Source organism: Alosa pseudoharengus, unplaced genomic scaffold (genome assembly GCF_046254945.1).
Source record: "Alosa pseudoharengus isolate Yale_2024_CS ecotype anadromous, Long Island Sound unplaced genomic scaffold, YU_APseudo_1.1 YU_APseudo_1.1_scf_21, whole genome shotgun sequence".
Taxonomy (NCBI): Eukaryota; Metazoa; Chordata; class Actinopteri; order Clupeiformes; family Clupeidae; genus Alosa; species Alosa pseudoharengus.
The window spans coordinates 17596651-17613389 of NW_027468674.1; the positions used below are offsets into that span (position 1 = coordinate 17596651).

Sequence of the window (16739 nt, forward strand, 5' to 3'; positions counted from 1 at the left end):
AATGTAGTATACTGTAAGTCATTTTGGGCAAAAGCGTCTGGTAAATACCATAAACATACACATATGTGAATTGATTTAAAGTTAGAGGAGTTGTAGTGACAGAAATGTTTATTAAATCCATGAGTAAAAGACAGCATTAAATGCTAGTACTTTAATAAAATGTTGATAGTGTAAGGCATCCTTAGGTCAGCGCACTTAACATCTTTACTTTAGAAATGGACTTTGTTTTTTTTTTAAAAAACAATGTTTTAAGCACAGACTTATGCCTAGTGGTTAAAAAGAAATAATTTTTTAAAAAGTAGTCATTGGCTATATTAGGTGCAACAGAGCATAATGTAATGCTATCTTGGAAGAGAAAAGTGCATGTATGAGAGAAAAGGGAGGAGGAAAATAATAGTTCTTCCTTCAGCTGTCACCACAACTCAGACGAAAGGACATAACACTTACACTTCCCAATGCACATTCACCAGTTTCAGGATATGATGGCTCAGATATGTCCTCGATAAACAAACAGCAGCTCAACTTGTTGTAGGCAATACCACCTGGACAGACATCATTCAACATGAGCCATGTTTGTGAAGCAGGTAAACTCTCACTCATAGTCTACATAAAAAATCTCCCTGGCTTAATGGACTTCCTATATTCCTCTTCATCAAGAAATGCTCCAACATTGAGGTAAATAAAACTCCAAAAATGAGGTAAAATAGAAAGTATAAAAACGAGTCAGGTTACACACTACTATTTAACGACACTCAAAGTCCCTCAGTATAGCAACCAATGACCTTGACAGTGGATCTAACAAAAACATAATGAGGCGTGAAAGCAGAGGTGTGAAAGTCCAGCTTTAGAAAGTAAAAGTCATATTGGTTTCCACTAATTATCTTATATCAGTGATTCTCAAACTTTCTGTCCACCCGGCAAAATGGTAATGTTTTTTTTTCGCGTTTTGGTTCTACGTTACATTTCCCGTCTCGATCTGCTGGATCAGATGTTATTTGAATTCATATGTCGGTCTGTTTATGACTCCTATGTTTGTGTGTGGCTATTTGTTTTGAATCTATGATCTTCCTTGTCAAAAAAGAAAGGCATTATTAAAATTATAAAAAAAACTAATTTCCTCACGCCCCACCTGCCATGTCTCTATTCCCCACCAGTGGGGCCCGTCCAACACTTCCCACAACACTGGCTGACGAGTTGTGCCAATTAGAATCAGCTGGTTTAGTGAGTGGCTGGAGCCAATAGACCTCTCCAGAATAAGTCCCGCCTCCGTAACTTCCGTATCCATCCAACTTCCTGGCGTCGATTGTCTATGGGAAATAACATGGCATTTCGAAATATCATACCAGTAAAACATCTGTAGGTAGCGAAGTAGAAAGAGCTGGTGGGCAGATTGGCCTACACACTTCTGCCATCTAGTTTCCACCGGATTTTTTGATTGTCGGTGCCGTTTAAGTAGTATACTATAGACTATACTACTTAAACGGCACCGAAAATAAAAAAATCCAGTGGAAACTAGATGGCAGAAGTGTGTAGGCCAATCTGCCCAGCAGCTTTTTCTACTTTGTCACCTACAGAGTTTGACAGGTACGATCTTTCAAAACGCCATGTTATTTCCCATAGACATTTGACGACCGAAGGTTGGTTGGATACGGAAGTTAGGAGGCGGGACTTATTCTGGAGAGGTCTATGTGTGGTAGGACTTTTACTTTCTGAAGCCAAACTTTTACACCTCTGCATGAAATAGAGCAGGGCGCCACACTTTGGGTCTTCACAGACTCTGTCTCATGAGTTTGATCATGTCGCCATACATCTCCTGCGGCGCATCCAAGCCCCAGATGAAGTCCAGGTGCTCCCAGTGCGGGATGTCGCGGTGGAACACCAGGTTGGGGATCTGCGTGAGGAGCACACTGATGTCCTTGGGGTCGGCAAGGGTGTCATGGCCACCAGACCAGAGGGCTGTGGGTACCTTCATGTCCTGGACGTTGTAGAGAGGTGGGGTGGTCTGCAGAAACAGGCAAGAGACAGAATATGCATTTGAATGCATTTCATGAAAGCCTAGCCAAGGGCGAAACATGTCGGCAATTTTAACATGATCTATTATGATTAAGCCTATTTATTAAAGCTTTTTTAAACTTTTTTTGAGTGCCTTGGACAATCCATCTTTAATCATATATTTGTTCTACCAAAGAGCACCTTCAAGCTACCAGAGGAATTACGCCGCAGCCCTCCTAACTCCTCCCAATGCATTTTGAATCAGTTGTGGATTTCCTTGCTCAATTCCCTTTCTACACCCTTTATTTACCATGGTATATTTGCCATATAGTTTCTGAAAAGACAGGCCTAAAAGCTTTTGTTGGCAGACTAACTGTGAACTGTTTGCTGTTGACTTAACTATGGCTGGAATGAAATTATCTAGTAGTCTTTCACAAGGCGTGCTGTTTTCAATTGAGAATGGAATGAACCTACTGAAATAGGCTCAGTAACACTTTGGTTGGATAGTTCAAATATCCAACCAAAGAGATCAAATATCCAACCATAGAGATCAAATTCAGTATGTGGAATTGTGATTGAACAATTAACTGGACCCTTAATCCTTACTAACCCTTATCAAATTCCAACCACTAACATTAACCTGTCCTTGATCTTAACCATAAATTGTAGTCAACAGAGTGTTAGTTGATAATCTCATAGTGTTTGTTTAAGCAATAAGCCCCGAGAGGCTGTAGGTTAAACTGATTCTACAACAGCTAAGGGCGTTGTTAGAGCTGTTGTAGAATCAGTGTAACCTATGGACTCGAGTGGCTTATTGCTTTTCTAAAACTGTTACTAAATACCTGGCAAAGTTTCATAAAGTAAAGGCACAGCAACTAGAAATTTAACAAGTTATTCCTAGATAATCATTCTTCCGGCAAGAAAAATATTTCGTCTATCTGAATGGTTGCCAAGCAACGTCAAGACGCAACTACTTTAACTTTTGTATCAAGTTATGGTAGCGCAGTAATATAGAACAAAATGCGGTCAAGGTGTATGTTTATGCTGCATTTTACAACGGCATCGAACGTGATTCAGCCAGTCACAATCAAGGACCGGAACTATCAGTTTTAGAATGAGTATTAGTATGTGGACGGCCAATCTAAGTACAGTGTGACCCAAAGCTCTGATAAAATGGTAGCCTCTGATAGCCTCTGATAACAGGGTGTGATGGCTGAAATGGGATTACCTGGTTATAATGTTCCATGTTTCCTTTTCTGCCATAGTCGTAAGCCATTAGCTTCCCATGTTTCACAGCCTATGGACATGAATCAGAGGTTTGACCTTTTTATACACACGTCAACGCAAACACACACAAACACAAACACACACACACACACACACACACACACACACACACACACATACTTTCAGTACTTTCTACCATTACCTCCAAGCATTCAATGGTTTACATTAACAACTTATAAACCATATAATGTGTCATGCACAGAGCTCTGTTAAACAAGCTTTTGTAAACACAGTATGGTGTAAGACTTAGATAGATAGATAGATAGATTGATACTTTATTGATCCACAGGGGAAATTCAAGGTCTCAGCAGCATACATACAACGCAAACACATTCTTTAACAGCAGAAAGAGTAATTAAAGTGTATAATATAAAAACACAACTAAGCAGTAAGGACAGTAGAAGATAAAGAATATGCTAAATATACTAAAATACAAATTATACTAACACTTAATACAATATGTAAAAATATACAAAAATACAAATTACAAAAATACAAATTATACTAACACTTAATCTAAATCAATTCTAAAAACAGTATCCACATAGTGGTGATTAATAAATCAGAGGCGCTTGCAATGACTGAGGCAGGGACTGAGCCTGTGATTCTCTGTGCATAGTAAGGTATGGTAAGGTGCTCTAAGGTGCTCTGTGTGAATGAGTGTCATGGTGGTAGTGCAATGGTGATAGTGGTCATGGTGATAGTGCAAATGAGTAAGTCAACAGTGCAACAATGCGGAAATAAAGTAAAGTAAAGTCTATATATCTATATATTTAACTATTTAAGAAAATGTATAAGTGTGGCCACAGTTCTGCTGTGGCATGGAGGGGAGGGGTTATGCATATGTGCTAATGTGCTAATATAGCACGCAAACAGTGAGGCATAAAGACAGTGGTACAAGTGGCTAGTGGACAGACAGTACCAAACATGGAGGGGGTGAAGAGGCAGACAGACTATGCAGAGAAGTCTATCTCTCCTCTTCCCTTAAGTGAGGCATTGAACAGTTCAATGGCCCTGGGGACAAATGACTTTCTCAGTCTGTCAGTTGTGCAAGGCAGTGAGCGAAGTCTCCAGCTGATCAGGCTCTTCTGCTTAACAATAGTGCTGTGGAGTGGGTGACACTCATTGCCCAAGATGTTTATCAGTTTGTTCAGGGTCCTTTTGTCAGATAGTGAAGTGATGCACTCCAGTTCAGCTCCCACTACAGAGCCAGCTTTCCTTACCAGCCTGTCAAGTCGCCCCGCATCCTTCTTCTTTGTGCTTCCTCCCCAGCATACCACTGCATAGAAGAGGACGCTGGCAACAACAGACTGGTAGAACATCCTGAGGAGCTTACTGCACACATTGAAGGACCGCAGCCTCCTCAGGAAGTACAGCCTGCTCTGCCCTTTCTTGTAGAGTGCATCAGTGTTGGCTGACCAGTCCAGTTTATTGTCCAGGTGGAGACCCAGATACTTGTAGGTGCTAACCACCTCCACATTGACCCCATCAATGTGGACTGGTAGCAGAGTGGGCTTAGACCTGCGGAAATCCACCACCATCTCCTTGGTCTTTGAAGTGTTAAGTTGAAGATGATTGAGTTTGCACCATTGCACAAAGTCCTCCACCAGGCTCCTGTACTCCTCCTCCTGCCCGTTCCTGATACACCCCACAATTGCAGTATCATCAGAAAACTTCTGCATGTGGCATGACTCGGTGTTGTAGCAGAAGTCAGATGTGTACAGGGTGAACAGGACTGGAGAGAGCACAGTTCCCTGTGGCGCTCCGGTGCTGCAGATCACAGTGTCAGAGAGACAGTTCTTCAGTCTGACGAACTGTGGTCGCTCGGTCAGGTAATCTGTAATCCAGGTTACCAGGTGAGCGTCCACACCCATCTGCAAGAGCTTGTCTCCCAATCTGAGGGGCTGGATGGTGTTAAAAGCACTTGAGAAATCAAAGAACATGATTCTCACAGCACTCTTCCCCTTGTCCAGGTGGGAATGTGTCCTGTGTAGAAGATAAGTGATGGCATCGTCCACGCCCACTTTCTCCTGGTAAGCAAACTGTAACGGGTCTAGTGCATGGCGTACCTGGGGTCTGAGCATGCCTAAGACCAATCGCTCCATTGTCTTCATCACATGTGATGTGAGAGCGACAGGTCTGTAGTCATTAAGCTCACTAGGGTGTGGCTTCTTAGGGACAGGGGTGAGACATGATGTCTTCCACAGTGTTGGAACTTGTCCAAGGCGTAGGCTCAAATTGAAGATGTGCTTCAGTGGCTCCCCCAGTTCAGCAGCACAGGCCTTGAGTAGCCTTGGGCACAGTCTGTCAGGCCCAGCTGCTTTATTGCTGCGCAATTTCTTAAGTTGGACTGTCACTTGATCTTTTGTAATGGTGAGGGGTGTAAGGGGAGGGGAGGGGGAGGGGGAGGGGTGCATCCGGGATCTGTTTGTCAGATGGCTGTTGACTGAGGTCGTTGTCACCTCATTGTTCGTGATCGCCATGTGGGGGAGGGGTGCAAAATCCAGTGATGGTGGGGGTACGATAGCCTGTGATGATGGAGGTGAGTGTTGCGCTGGCATTGAGGGGGTGTGAGGGTGGGGGCTGGGGGGTGGTGGACAGACCACCGCCATTGGAGCTGGAGCAGGGCAGTCAAACCTGTTGTAGAAGTGGTTCAACTGGTTCGCCCTGTCCAGGTCCCCCTCCACAGAGCTGCTGTTCTTCTTCAGGCCAGTGATAACCTTCATGCAGTCCCATGTCTCCTTCAAGTTGTTTTCCTGCAGCTTCTGTTCCACCTTCTTTCTGTAATCCTCCTTAGCTTTCTTCAGCTTGAATTTGAGTTCCCCTTGCACGCGCCTCAGCTCTGCCATGTCCCCCTCTCTGAACGCCATGTTTTTTCTGTTGAGAAGGGTCTTGACATTGCTGGTTATCCAAGGCTTGTTGTTGGGAAAGCAGCGTACAGTTCTGGTGGGAACAACAATGTCCATGCAGAAGTTCAGGTAGTCAGTTGTGCACTGTGTGACCTCCTCCAAGTCCTCTCCATTCTGTAACACACTCCAGTCAGTACACTCGAAGCAGTCTCTCAGAGCCTCATCCACTTCGGGTGTCCACTTCCTGAAGGTGCGTGTGGGAACTGGTAGCCTCTGTACTTTGGGCTTGTACATTGGCTGGAGATGAATGAGGTTGTGGTCTGACTTTCCCAGTGGGGGGAGGGGGTTTGCACTGTATGCATCCCTCACGTTTGCATACATGAGGTCTATTGTCCTGTTTTTCCTTGTAGGACAGTCAACATACTGGTAAAAATTTGTGAGTGTGGAATCCAGTGTTATGTGATTGAAGTCGCCAGAGATCACAAAAAAGGCGTCAGTGTGTTGGGTTTGAAGCCTTGCGATTGTGGAGTGGATGACGTCACACGCTGTATCCGGAAGAGCTCGAGGTGGAACGTAAACACAGACAGCAATTGCGTGCGAGAACTCCCTCGGCATGTAGTACGGACGGAGACTAACCGCTAGTAACTCCACATCCTTACAGCATACAGTCTCCTTAACTGTTACATGCCCGGGATTGCACCATCTATTGTTAATGTACAGCACCAGTCCGCCTCCCATCTTTTTGCCAGAAAGTTTACAGTCTCTGTCCAAACGAGCTACACTGAAGCCAGGCAGCTCAACGTTAGAAGTGGGGATATGGCTTGTTAGCCACGTCTCCGTGAAGCATAACAAACTACATTCCCTGTACAACTTCTGGTTTCTTACCAGGGCATCCAGTTCGTCAGTCTTATTAGCCAGTGAGTTCACGTTTCCCATCATAATCGATGGAACTGAGGGCTTGTCTCTCCACTTCTTCTCCCGACGCCTCGTCTTCACTTTTACTCCCGCTCTGCAACCACGAAAGCACCACAGTTCCTCTGGAATGTTGTCGCGAACACAGCCAGCATTCCGTCGTAGTGCGATCAGCTGGTTCCTTGTGTACACAAGCTTGCTGTCGCTGGAGCGTTGATTATACAAGAACAGCAGCATAATAGTTGTATGTGTATATGGTGTGCTATGATACACCATACATATATATACAGGCCACCACCTGGATTTAACTAAGCAAATAGGTAAGAGCCTCCCTGTGGGGGCAGTGGTGTGATCTAGGGGTTGCTGCAGTTGGTCAGATCTAGGTTCAGCAACGTTATGTTCCCAAAGAATGAGGTCAGCTGACTATCTGAATATACTGAATAACCAGGTTATTCCATCAATGGATTTTTTAATTCCCTGATGGTACGGGAATATTCCAAGATGGCAATGCTAGGATTCATCAGCTCAAATTGTGAAAGAGTGGTTCAGGGAGCATGAGACATCATTTTCACACATGGATTGGACACCACAGAGTCCAGACCTTAACCCAATTGAGAATCTTTGGGATGTGCTGGAGAAGTATGCGCAGAAGTCCGAATCTCCTGTCATCAATACAAGATCTTGGCGAAAAATTAATGTAACTCTGGATGGAAATAAATGTTGTGACATTGCAGGAGCTTGTGGAAACGATGCCACGGTGAATGCGTGTCGTAATCAAAGCTAAAAGCGGTCCAACGAAATATCAGTGTGTGACCTTTTTTTTGGCCAGGCAGTGTATACAGCACTGTATGTTGCTGTTCTTGTGTATACTCAGGCCTTACACCACACTACAGTATGTTTGCAAAAGCTTGTTCACCAGAGCTCTGTGCTCTGTACTTTACTGTGCATGACAGAGTGTATGAGGGAGTGCTTTTCCCAACCAAAATAAGTGATGTCTTTACACCTCAACTAGCAGAAAAGGATCTTCTCCATTCAAACAGAGGTTGCAGTAGGAGGCAGCACACACAGGAGTTTAGTTAGATAGATAGATAGATAGATAGATAGATAGATAGATAGATAGATACTTTATTGATCCCTAGGGGAAATTCAAGGTCACAGTAGCATACAGACAACATACACACACACACATTCACTAACAGCAGAAAAAGTAATTAAAAGTATATAATATAAAAAACACAACTAAGCAATAAGGACTGTAGAAGATAAAGAATATACTAAATATACTAAAATACAAAAAGAGCATGGTGCTTCCCTGATTGAAAGAGACACCTACACAACTATTATTTATAAACTGGTGTGTCGCTCTGGTGTGTGAGTTGCCGGTGGGGCCCTGACAGTAAACATTGCGCCAGCCGTTGGCAGGATAACGACTCCCTTATCTTGTCACAGATTGGAAACGGAAGGTATTCATTTGGCAAATCATTCAGTGAAAAGCAAACACGGTGTATGACACATCTCTGTCAAATAAGGTAAAAAAAGGCATAAATAAAGTTGACAGTTTTTTTTAGGGGGGTGTCAAGGGTGATGTGCTCTGGGTTTAACCTCAAAAGGACCAAACAGTCTCAAGTGAATGAGGAATGGGAAGGTATAAAAAAAAAAATATGAAAAAAAAAAGATCAAAGCGATCAGACGGGGCATGCCTGCTAAGAAGACTGTTGAACAGTGAAGGGTGGGTGGTGGGGGTGTGTGTTTGTGTGAGAGAGAGATAATATGTGTGAGTGTCTACCCTTGTGACAGCACACAGTCTATGTTGATGTCTTCACTTTTGTGCAAAGTGTTGGGATGTGTGCGTGTGTGTGTGTGTGTGTGTGTGTGTGTGTGTGTGTGTGTGTGTGACTGACACAGTGTTTATGCTCACACATGCAGACTTGTTGTGTACACCAGTTCTGTCAATAAAGGAAGTGTGTTGTGCTGTCGAGAGTCTCAGCACTGTGATTGTACAGTACACGCTGGTGTTCAGTCTCAAGAGCTGGTGGAGTAGATCGGTACGTCATGCGTCACTGACTCTTATAAACACCCCAGGGGTGTCTAACAGCACTGCTAAAAATATGGCATGGCTGTTACATACAACAGCAAACATTTCCTTGAGACGCTGGAGCGGTTTCAAGATTTACATGGCTCATGAAATGGATGTCATGGAATACAAGAATCCAGCAGAAGAGGGACCTAAATGCTCTGTGACTAGATCAATAATGCCAGCACCAAGGTATTACCATTCAGGTGGATGAAATTAACTCAGAAAGGCACATGGTTAACTGACAGAATAATCTTACATTCTTTAAAAAAAATGCCATGTCACAATGTGCCATGAAACTTACAGCCGAGCTTCACCGGATGTACAACTGAACCATTCTGTTTGTGGAGAGTAAAATAGTTTCAGAAGAATTATATATTTTTTCCACATGCACCGTTACCATATCTGGTGTGGCCCGTTCCATTGATTACAGCGGAAAATGATTGTTGCAGCATACATTCCGTGAACGGAACGCCTACATGATGTGCCCACTGTAGCCTCGTAGTTACTTACTTTGCTTACTGATCTCTAGCAGTTAAAGTTCTGTCTGTGCTTACCTGGGCCCAGTGGACCATGTTTTGCACTGAGGTTCCAGCAGGGCAGTGAGTTGTGTACACTGGCGTCCTTGTCTGAAGAAACGAAAATAAATAAATGACTTGGATAAATCATTCAAAAGTGATGATAAAAGTAGGCTACTGATGGTCTTAATGAAGTGTTTTGAGACTGGAGTTCATCATTTATCTTTTACCCAGACAGCATAATGAGGGATGATAAAACAGCCTTTATTCATCATGTTTAGCTTATTGATCCAATATTGATAATTTGTCTAAATTTATTCTGACCACACTTATCTTTATACACTTCACATTCACATTTCAGGATTAATATCTGACTCACTGACAGAGGTATCTACAGCACCCTCTAGGCTACATTTATTGGCACATCTGGTAAAGTTATTAGTTAAACTAGAATTCATTTGTCTTGTAGGATATTTGTCTTCTGCATTTTAAAGACAATAAAAAAGAGGTATAAACATCATCTAATAAACATGCTTCCCCTAAAAGTTGGATTTTTTCCTCATTATTAAAAAAAATCATTGTGAAACTAAGATTCATTCCAAAAATATATCTATTTTTACTCATCTTTACCAGCGGCGCCAATAAATGTGGAGAGTGCTGTCTGGCACATTTAGCTTTAGGTTATCAGAGAAACAGGTTAGACTTGTGCAGTCGCTACAAGCCAAGGCTTTGAACCGGTTCATGGAACGAAAACGAAAACCAGAAACTTTTGATGTTTTTGCTAGGAACAGAAATTAAACCAGAAACTTTATTTTTATATGTTCCGGAACAGACACGTTTATCTAAAATAAAGGTAACCGGTTAATACCGTTATCTTTTTTATTCTTTGACAAGATTTCTGTGCAATATGACTTGGTGAGGTTCACTTCCGGTCATTCACTCATCGGGAGAAATGTAATAGAGAAGCTTGCCGCCAGCTGTACAGGCAGATTTTTTTTTTATTTCCCTCTGGGGCCTGACAAGGTTTTAGGCATTTGTTTATAAGTTTAATATTAACAATGGCAGCTATGTACACACCATTGTGGTTTTGTATTGTCTGATGACATAAAGAGACAAAAATGCACTGATTGAGTCCTGACCAGGTTTGGCCAATTGATGTTCACAATGGCAGCTGTATAAAGATAAGTATTCACCAGCCAAATATTCACCAGCCAAAGAAGCTGTGGAAAATACTGAAAGACATTGGTGCTGGAAAATCAAATAGTAACAGTTGTAACACTGGGATTGATATTGACAATGCAATTTGCTTTGACAAAAAGGTAATATCGAATTATTTTAATAAGTTTTTCACTACAGTTGCTGCCAGCCTGGCTTCACATCTACCAATAGGATCCGGGAATTTTGGGGCAACATTTCTGAGGTTAATTTATAAAGATGTATCACCTTACTCATTTGATCTATGCTCAGTATCAAATGAAAAGATAGGCGAGATGTTGGCGTCACTATCCACCAACAAGGCCACTGGCATGGATCAAATTCCTGCCAGATTCATTAAGGACAGTGCTAATGTTACAGGGGGCGCCATTGCACACATAATTAATCTGTCTATACAACTTGGTAAGGTTCCAACTGAAATGAAATGGGCCAGGGTTCTCCCTCTATTCAAGAAAAATAGTAGGACAGATGTTAAAAATTATAGACCAGTGTCAATCCTACCAACTTTGTCTAAAATTTTGGAAAGAGTGGTCTTTGATCAGATGGAGAAGTACTTAACCCAGAACAACTTGCTATATGACCTCCAATCTGGTTTTAGATCTGCATACTCCACTGACACATGCCTCACTCACCTATGTGACTACATCAGACAAGAAAGTGAAAAAGGAAATTATACTGGCATGGTTTTATTAGATTTACAGAAAGCATTTGACACTGTGGACCATTCAATTCTTTTATCTAAGTTGCAATGCATGGGTTTTGGCCAGGCATCATTACTGTGGTTTAAATCATACCTATCAAATAGAAATCAAATCTGGGATTATGATGGGGTATTGTCAGAACCATTGCAAATATCTTGTGGGGTGCCCCAAGGTTCAATTTTAGGTCCTTTGTTATTTCGTATTTATGTAAATAATATGCCAGCAGCTGTTAAATGTAAAGTAATTCTCTATGCTGATGACTCCTCACTACTCATATCTGGTAGAAACATCTCTCAGATTCAACACACCCTTACTTATGAGTTGAGTAATGTAAGACAGTGGCTGCTAGACAATAGACTGTCATTACATGTGGGGAAATCAGAATGTATTTTATTTGGTACCAAATATAAGATAAAAAAAGGCACCTGAGTTAAAAGTCAGATGTAATGGTAATGAAATACAAACAAAGTCAACAGTTACATATTTAGGTTTAACACTGGACCAGACTTTGACCGGTCATTCAGTTGCGGAGAAGCTATTAAATAAAAGTGCTTCCAAATTTAAAATTTTGTACCGTAACACAAGGCAATTAGATTTTAAAGTTAAAAAACTCCTTGTGTCAGTGCTTGTGCAGTGCCATTTTGACTATGCCTGTTCAGCATGGTACAGTGGCCTGACAGTAAAAATTAAAAATAAAACGCAGGTTATGCAGAATAACATGATCCGTTTTATATTAGGTAAACCACCTAGGTATCATGTCACTTCTAATGATTTTAAGACAGTGGACCTTCTGCCTGTGTGATGACTGAATGATATGTTTAACATTATCAATGGGGTAGCCCCTAAGTATTTGGGATCCCAAATTATAATAGTGCATACTCAACATACCCATGAAACAAGAGCAAGTGTTCGCTCCTGTAAGGTACCATCTGCAAAGAGCGCGGCACGTAGCTCTTTCTTTTATACAGGGATTATTCTATGGAATAGCCTTCCATTTAATATTAAAATGGCAGAAACAAAAAGGGTTTTTAAACAAAGGGTTAGAGTTTTTCTGTGGAATAAAGTAGAGAATTAGGTGACTTAGGAATGTGATTTTATATGTGTATGTGATATCTGTTGCATGTGTTTGTATGTCTTGTCCTCTTCCATCAGGGACCATGTTGGAAATAAGTGTTTTTACGCTTTTACATGTAATCCCTTGGATACCCCCTTTGTCTTCCTATATCCATAAATAAACCAAACCAAACCAAAAAAGCTATGTAGCCTACCATATTTCAGTTATTTGCACAGATTTAGCTATGTGAGTTGCACAGAAGTTTGGATGAATGTAAGAACTACAGTGATGCATATGTAATGCTTGGTGGTTTTGTATTGTTTGATGACATGAGAGAAACAAATGCACGGATTGGGCCCTGACCAGGTTTGGTGAAGTTCTCAATGACAGCTATGTAGCCTGCCCTATTTGTCATTTGCACCAATTGTGCTATGTAAAAAGTACAATGGGTATGTGTTTAGTTGTTTGCCAATAAACAACATGGCAGAAATTTGTAGGCTATAATACTGAAAAAAAATGTAGGCATGTCAGAATTACAGTTATGCCGCTTACATGTTCGCTTACAACTGTTCAATGCTTCAAAGGGAAGAGGAGAGATAGACTTCTCTGCATAGTCTGTCTGCCTCTCCACCCCCTCCATGTTTGTGTTTGTGTACTGTCTGTCCACTAGCCACTATTTACCACTGTCTTACTGCTTCACTGTTTGCGTGCTATATTAGCACATATACATGACCCCTCCCTCCATCCCACAGCCGGATTGTGGTCACACTTATACCTTTACTTAATATAGTTATACATATATACTGTATATATATATAGATATAGTTTTTTTTATATTACCTTGCCTACTCTCTTATATGTCCATATTTATTTTATGCTGGTCTCTAGACTTATTCTTGCACTGTTGCACTGTTGGATTTACTCATTTGCACCATCACCATGACACTCACTCTCACAGAGCACCTTACCTTACTATGCACAGAGAATCACAGGCTCAGTCCCTGCCTCAGTCATTGCAAGCGTCTCATGCTAAATCACCCACTATGTGGTTACTGTTTTAGACTTGATTTAGATTTAGTGTTATTTAGTATAATTTGTATTTTAGTATATTCTTTATCTTCTACTGTCCTTATTGCTTGTTGTGTTTTTTATATTATATACTTTTAATGACTTTTTTTCTGCTGTTAGTGAATGTTGTGTGTGATGTCTATATGCTACTGAGACCTTGAATTTCCCCTTGGGGATCAATAAAGTATCTATCTATCTATCTATCTATCTATCTATCTATGTATGTATCTATCTATCTATCTACATAATGTAGCCTATTGCTAATGCTCCTCCACACATAGATGTTGGGTTTCGAACTGAGCACTAAAACAAGTTGGATAGGTTGGATACTTGGATAGGCCCTCTCCTCTTTAGCCCAGATGAGTCCATGATTTCCAAAAAGAAATGCAAACTTTGATTGGTCTAACCACAGGACCTTTTTCCAAGTTACCTCAGTCCATTTTAAACAAGCTCAGGCCCAGGTAAGAGGGTGGTATTTTCTGTATCATGTCTCAATACAACTTTAGCTGTTATAATGTTGGCTGCAGTTTTTGAATTGATATTAAACTGTGCACATAGACAATGGTTATCAGAGGTTTTCCTGAGCCCATACAATGACAGGTCTGTTAACAAGTCTGGTATTGATGCAGTGCCATCTGAGGTCCAAAAGACCACGGCCACCCAATGTGTTTTTCAGCTCTTTCCCTTGTTTGCAAAGATTTCTCTGGATTCTCTGAATGTTTTAATAATATTATGTCCTGCAGATGATTAACTCCCCAAATACTTCACAATTTCATGTTAAGAAGCATTAAAATGACATTGTTTCATCATTTGTGCACATAAGTTTACACAGAGTGATAAATACCCCTACATCTTTACTTCTAAGAGTCCCTGCCTCTCTGGGATGCTCTTTTTTCATACCCAATCGTGTTGCCACTTACCCTAATTAGTTGTGAAACATTCTTCCTTTTGTTTTCTTTATTATTACACACTTTTCCAGCATTTTATTACCCCGTCCCAACTTTTTTTGAAACATGTTGCTGGTATCAAATTCAAAATTAACATATATTTTCCAGAAAATAATCAAATTTGTCATTTTCAACATTTGATATGTTGTCTGTGTCCTTTTTGCAACTAAATATGAGTTTAAGAGATTTGCAGATTATTACATTCTGTTTTTATTCACGTTTTACACAATGTCCCAACTTTTTCTGTTTTGGGGTTGTATTTGTATGTCCCACAGCTGACATGGAACGTTATTAACCGGTTCGGGAACTTTATTTTTTTGTTCTAATCGGTTCAGGAACGTCAATTTTTAGGGTTGAACTGAACTGTTTCTGTTCGGAACGGACCAATTAGGAAATAATTCTGGTTCAAAGTCCTGCTACAAGCACATGCCCACAAGTGTGAAGTGATGACCAAAACTATTCTGTTCTCACACAGCTTAACTGGGAAACTGGACTCTGTTCCATACCATGTTGAGATTATTTTCATCGAAGCCACAGAGCAGGAAGAAGATGTTTCCACACAGAATGTTGAGCGGCTCTTTTGAGCAAAACTTGGTCGCAAAGAACTTGATGAGATCGTTCTGCGGGAAGAAGTTCTTGTCGCCAAAGATATCCTGCAAACATTCCAAGCACAGCATTGCCATAAATCAGTACCGTTCTCCTACGGTCATGACTAAACACCACATCAGTAAAATGAAACATAATTAACACTAAATGAAATTGGCCTCAACATTTGTGAACTAAGTACACCAATGTAACTCCTCTCAAAGCAAGAATCCAGAGACAACACTGCAGTCTAGGCAATGTTAGCAGAGATCGCCTAGCGGAACACGACATACCAAGCAATGACCACCACTCAGCATATTCCGCTCTGACCTTGCACAACTCCTAGGACTTCACAGGCCACAGGGCTGATAGGACTGCTTTCAAATATATACACTTGTAGCTTCAGACAGAGTAAAGAGCACAATCAGACAAAGAGCAGTTCACACACACACACACACACACACACACACACACACACACACACATGCAGAGAGAAAAAGGGACAGAGAGAGAAAGAGGAAGAGAGAGAGAAAGAGGGATAGGGAAAGAAAGAGAGAGGGGGGAGCAGAGACACAGATGAAGTGCTGCTGCCACTCACCCAGATGAGGAACTCAGGGAGGATGGACAACTTGGTCATGGGGCTCTCAGTGAACGACACGGTGGCCACAGGTGCCAGGGCAAAGAACATCTTGATCTTACTGGCCAGCTCAGGCATGGTGGAGAACGCAATGAAGGCTTAGAGAGAGGAAAACAATGGCAACCACTGATTGAAATTCAGCAGCAAATGTTCTCTTTTTATCTTGATTCAGTTCCTTCCTATTTATGAATATGATTCCTACAACATCTACCAACACACAGTATCTAAAATGCAGATCTAATCTTTACAAATATTATAGTCTGCGGTAAAGGCAGATAAGAGAGCATCACGTGATCCCTCTGAAATCCGCCGCAACTCAAAGCAAGTAGAGACTCAGTGATTCTCAAATGAGATGAGTTTTGCAAAGGAGAAGCTGCGTCTGGTTTAGAACAGTAATCGATTGTTCTATTCTAGATTCTGGTCAATATTTCCATTTCCAGTTAGTGGCAGTTAATGGCAGTGCTTACCGATGGTTGTTCCCTGAGAGTGACCGACGTAGAAGATCTGCTCCTGGCCAGTGGCCTTGGTGATGTAGTTGATGACTGCAGGAAGGTCTTTTTTGGCCATTTCATCATAGCTTCACAAGCACAAATAAACAACAGAAAGAGATTATTTAATTTTGATTTCCATATGGTGTTTCCATGTCAAATTAATTGTCTTTATGGATGACTCTCACTGGAATATCCAATATCAGGGGGCTGTTAATAACAATTATCCAACTATAATTACCATGACAACCACCTATAAGTTTCCTAGAAGTTTCCGAAACAAGTCTATTTGGAATCATGACATTTGTTGACACATAAAGACACACACATGTGTGTTTGAATGTGAATGTGTGTGTGTGTGTGTGTGTGTGTGTGTGTGTGTGTGTGTGTGTGTATCATGTATGTCTCTATG

General features: G+C 41.3%; 1 protein-coding gene across 1 annotated transcript in view; it reads right to left on the minus strand.

The window, feature by feature from the left end:
* Window positions 1-90: 90 nt before the first annotated feature.
* lipf (lipase, gastric) overlaps window positions 91-16739 on the minus strand; it is a 26357-nt gene continuing 9708 nt past the window's right edge. Inside the window, exons 5-10 of the mRNA XM_076298036.1 lie at window positions 16307-16416; window positions 15801-15937; window positions 15124-15270; window positions 9672-9743; window positions 3221-3289; window positions 91-2002 (exon numbers count right to left, since the gene is read on the minus strand). Coding sequence (XP_076154151.1) covers window positions 1769-2002; window positions 3221-3289; window positions 9672-9743; window positions 15124-15270; window positions 15801-15937; window positions 16307-16416 — 769 coding nt within the window. The 3' untranslated portion in view covers window positions 91-1768. The remainder of the gene's footprint in view (window positions 2003-3220; window positions 3290-9671; window positions 9744-15123; window positions 15271-15800; window positions 15938-16306; window positions 16417-16739) is intronic.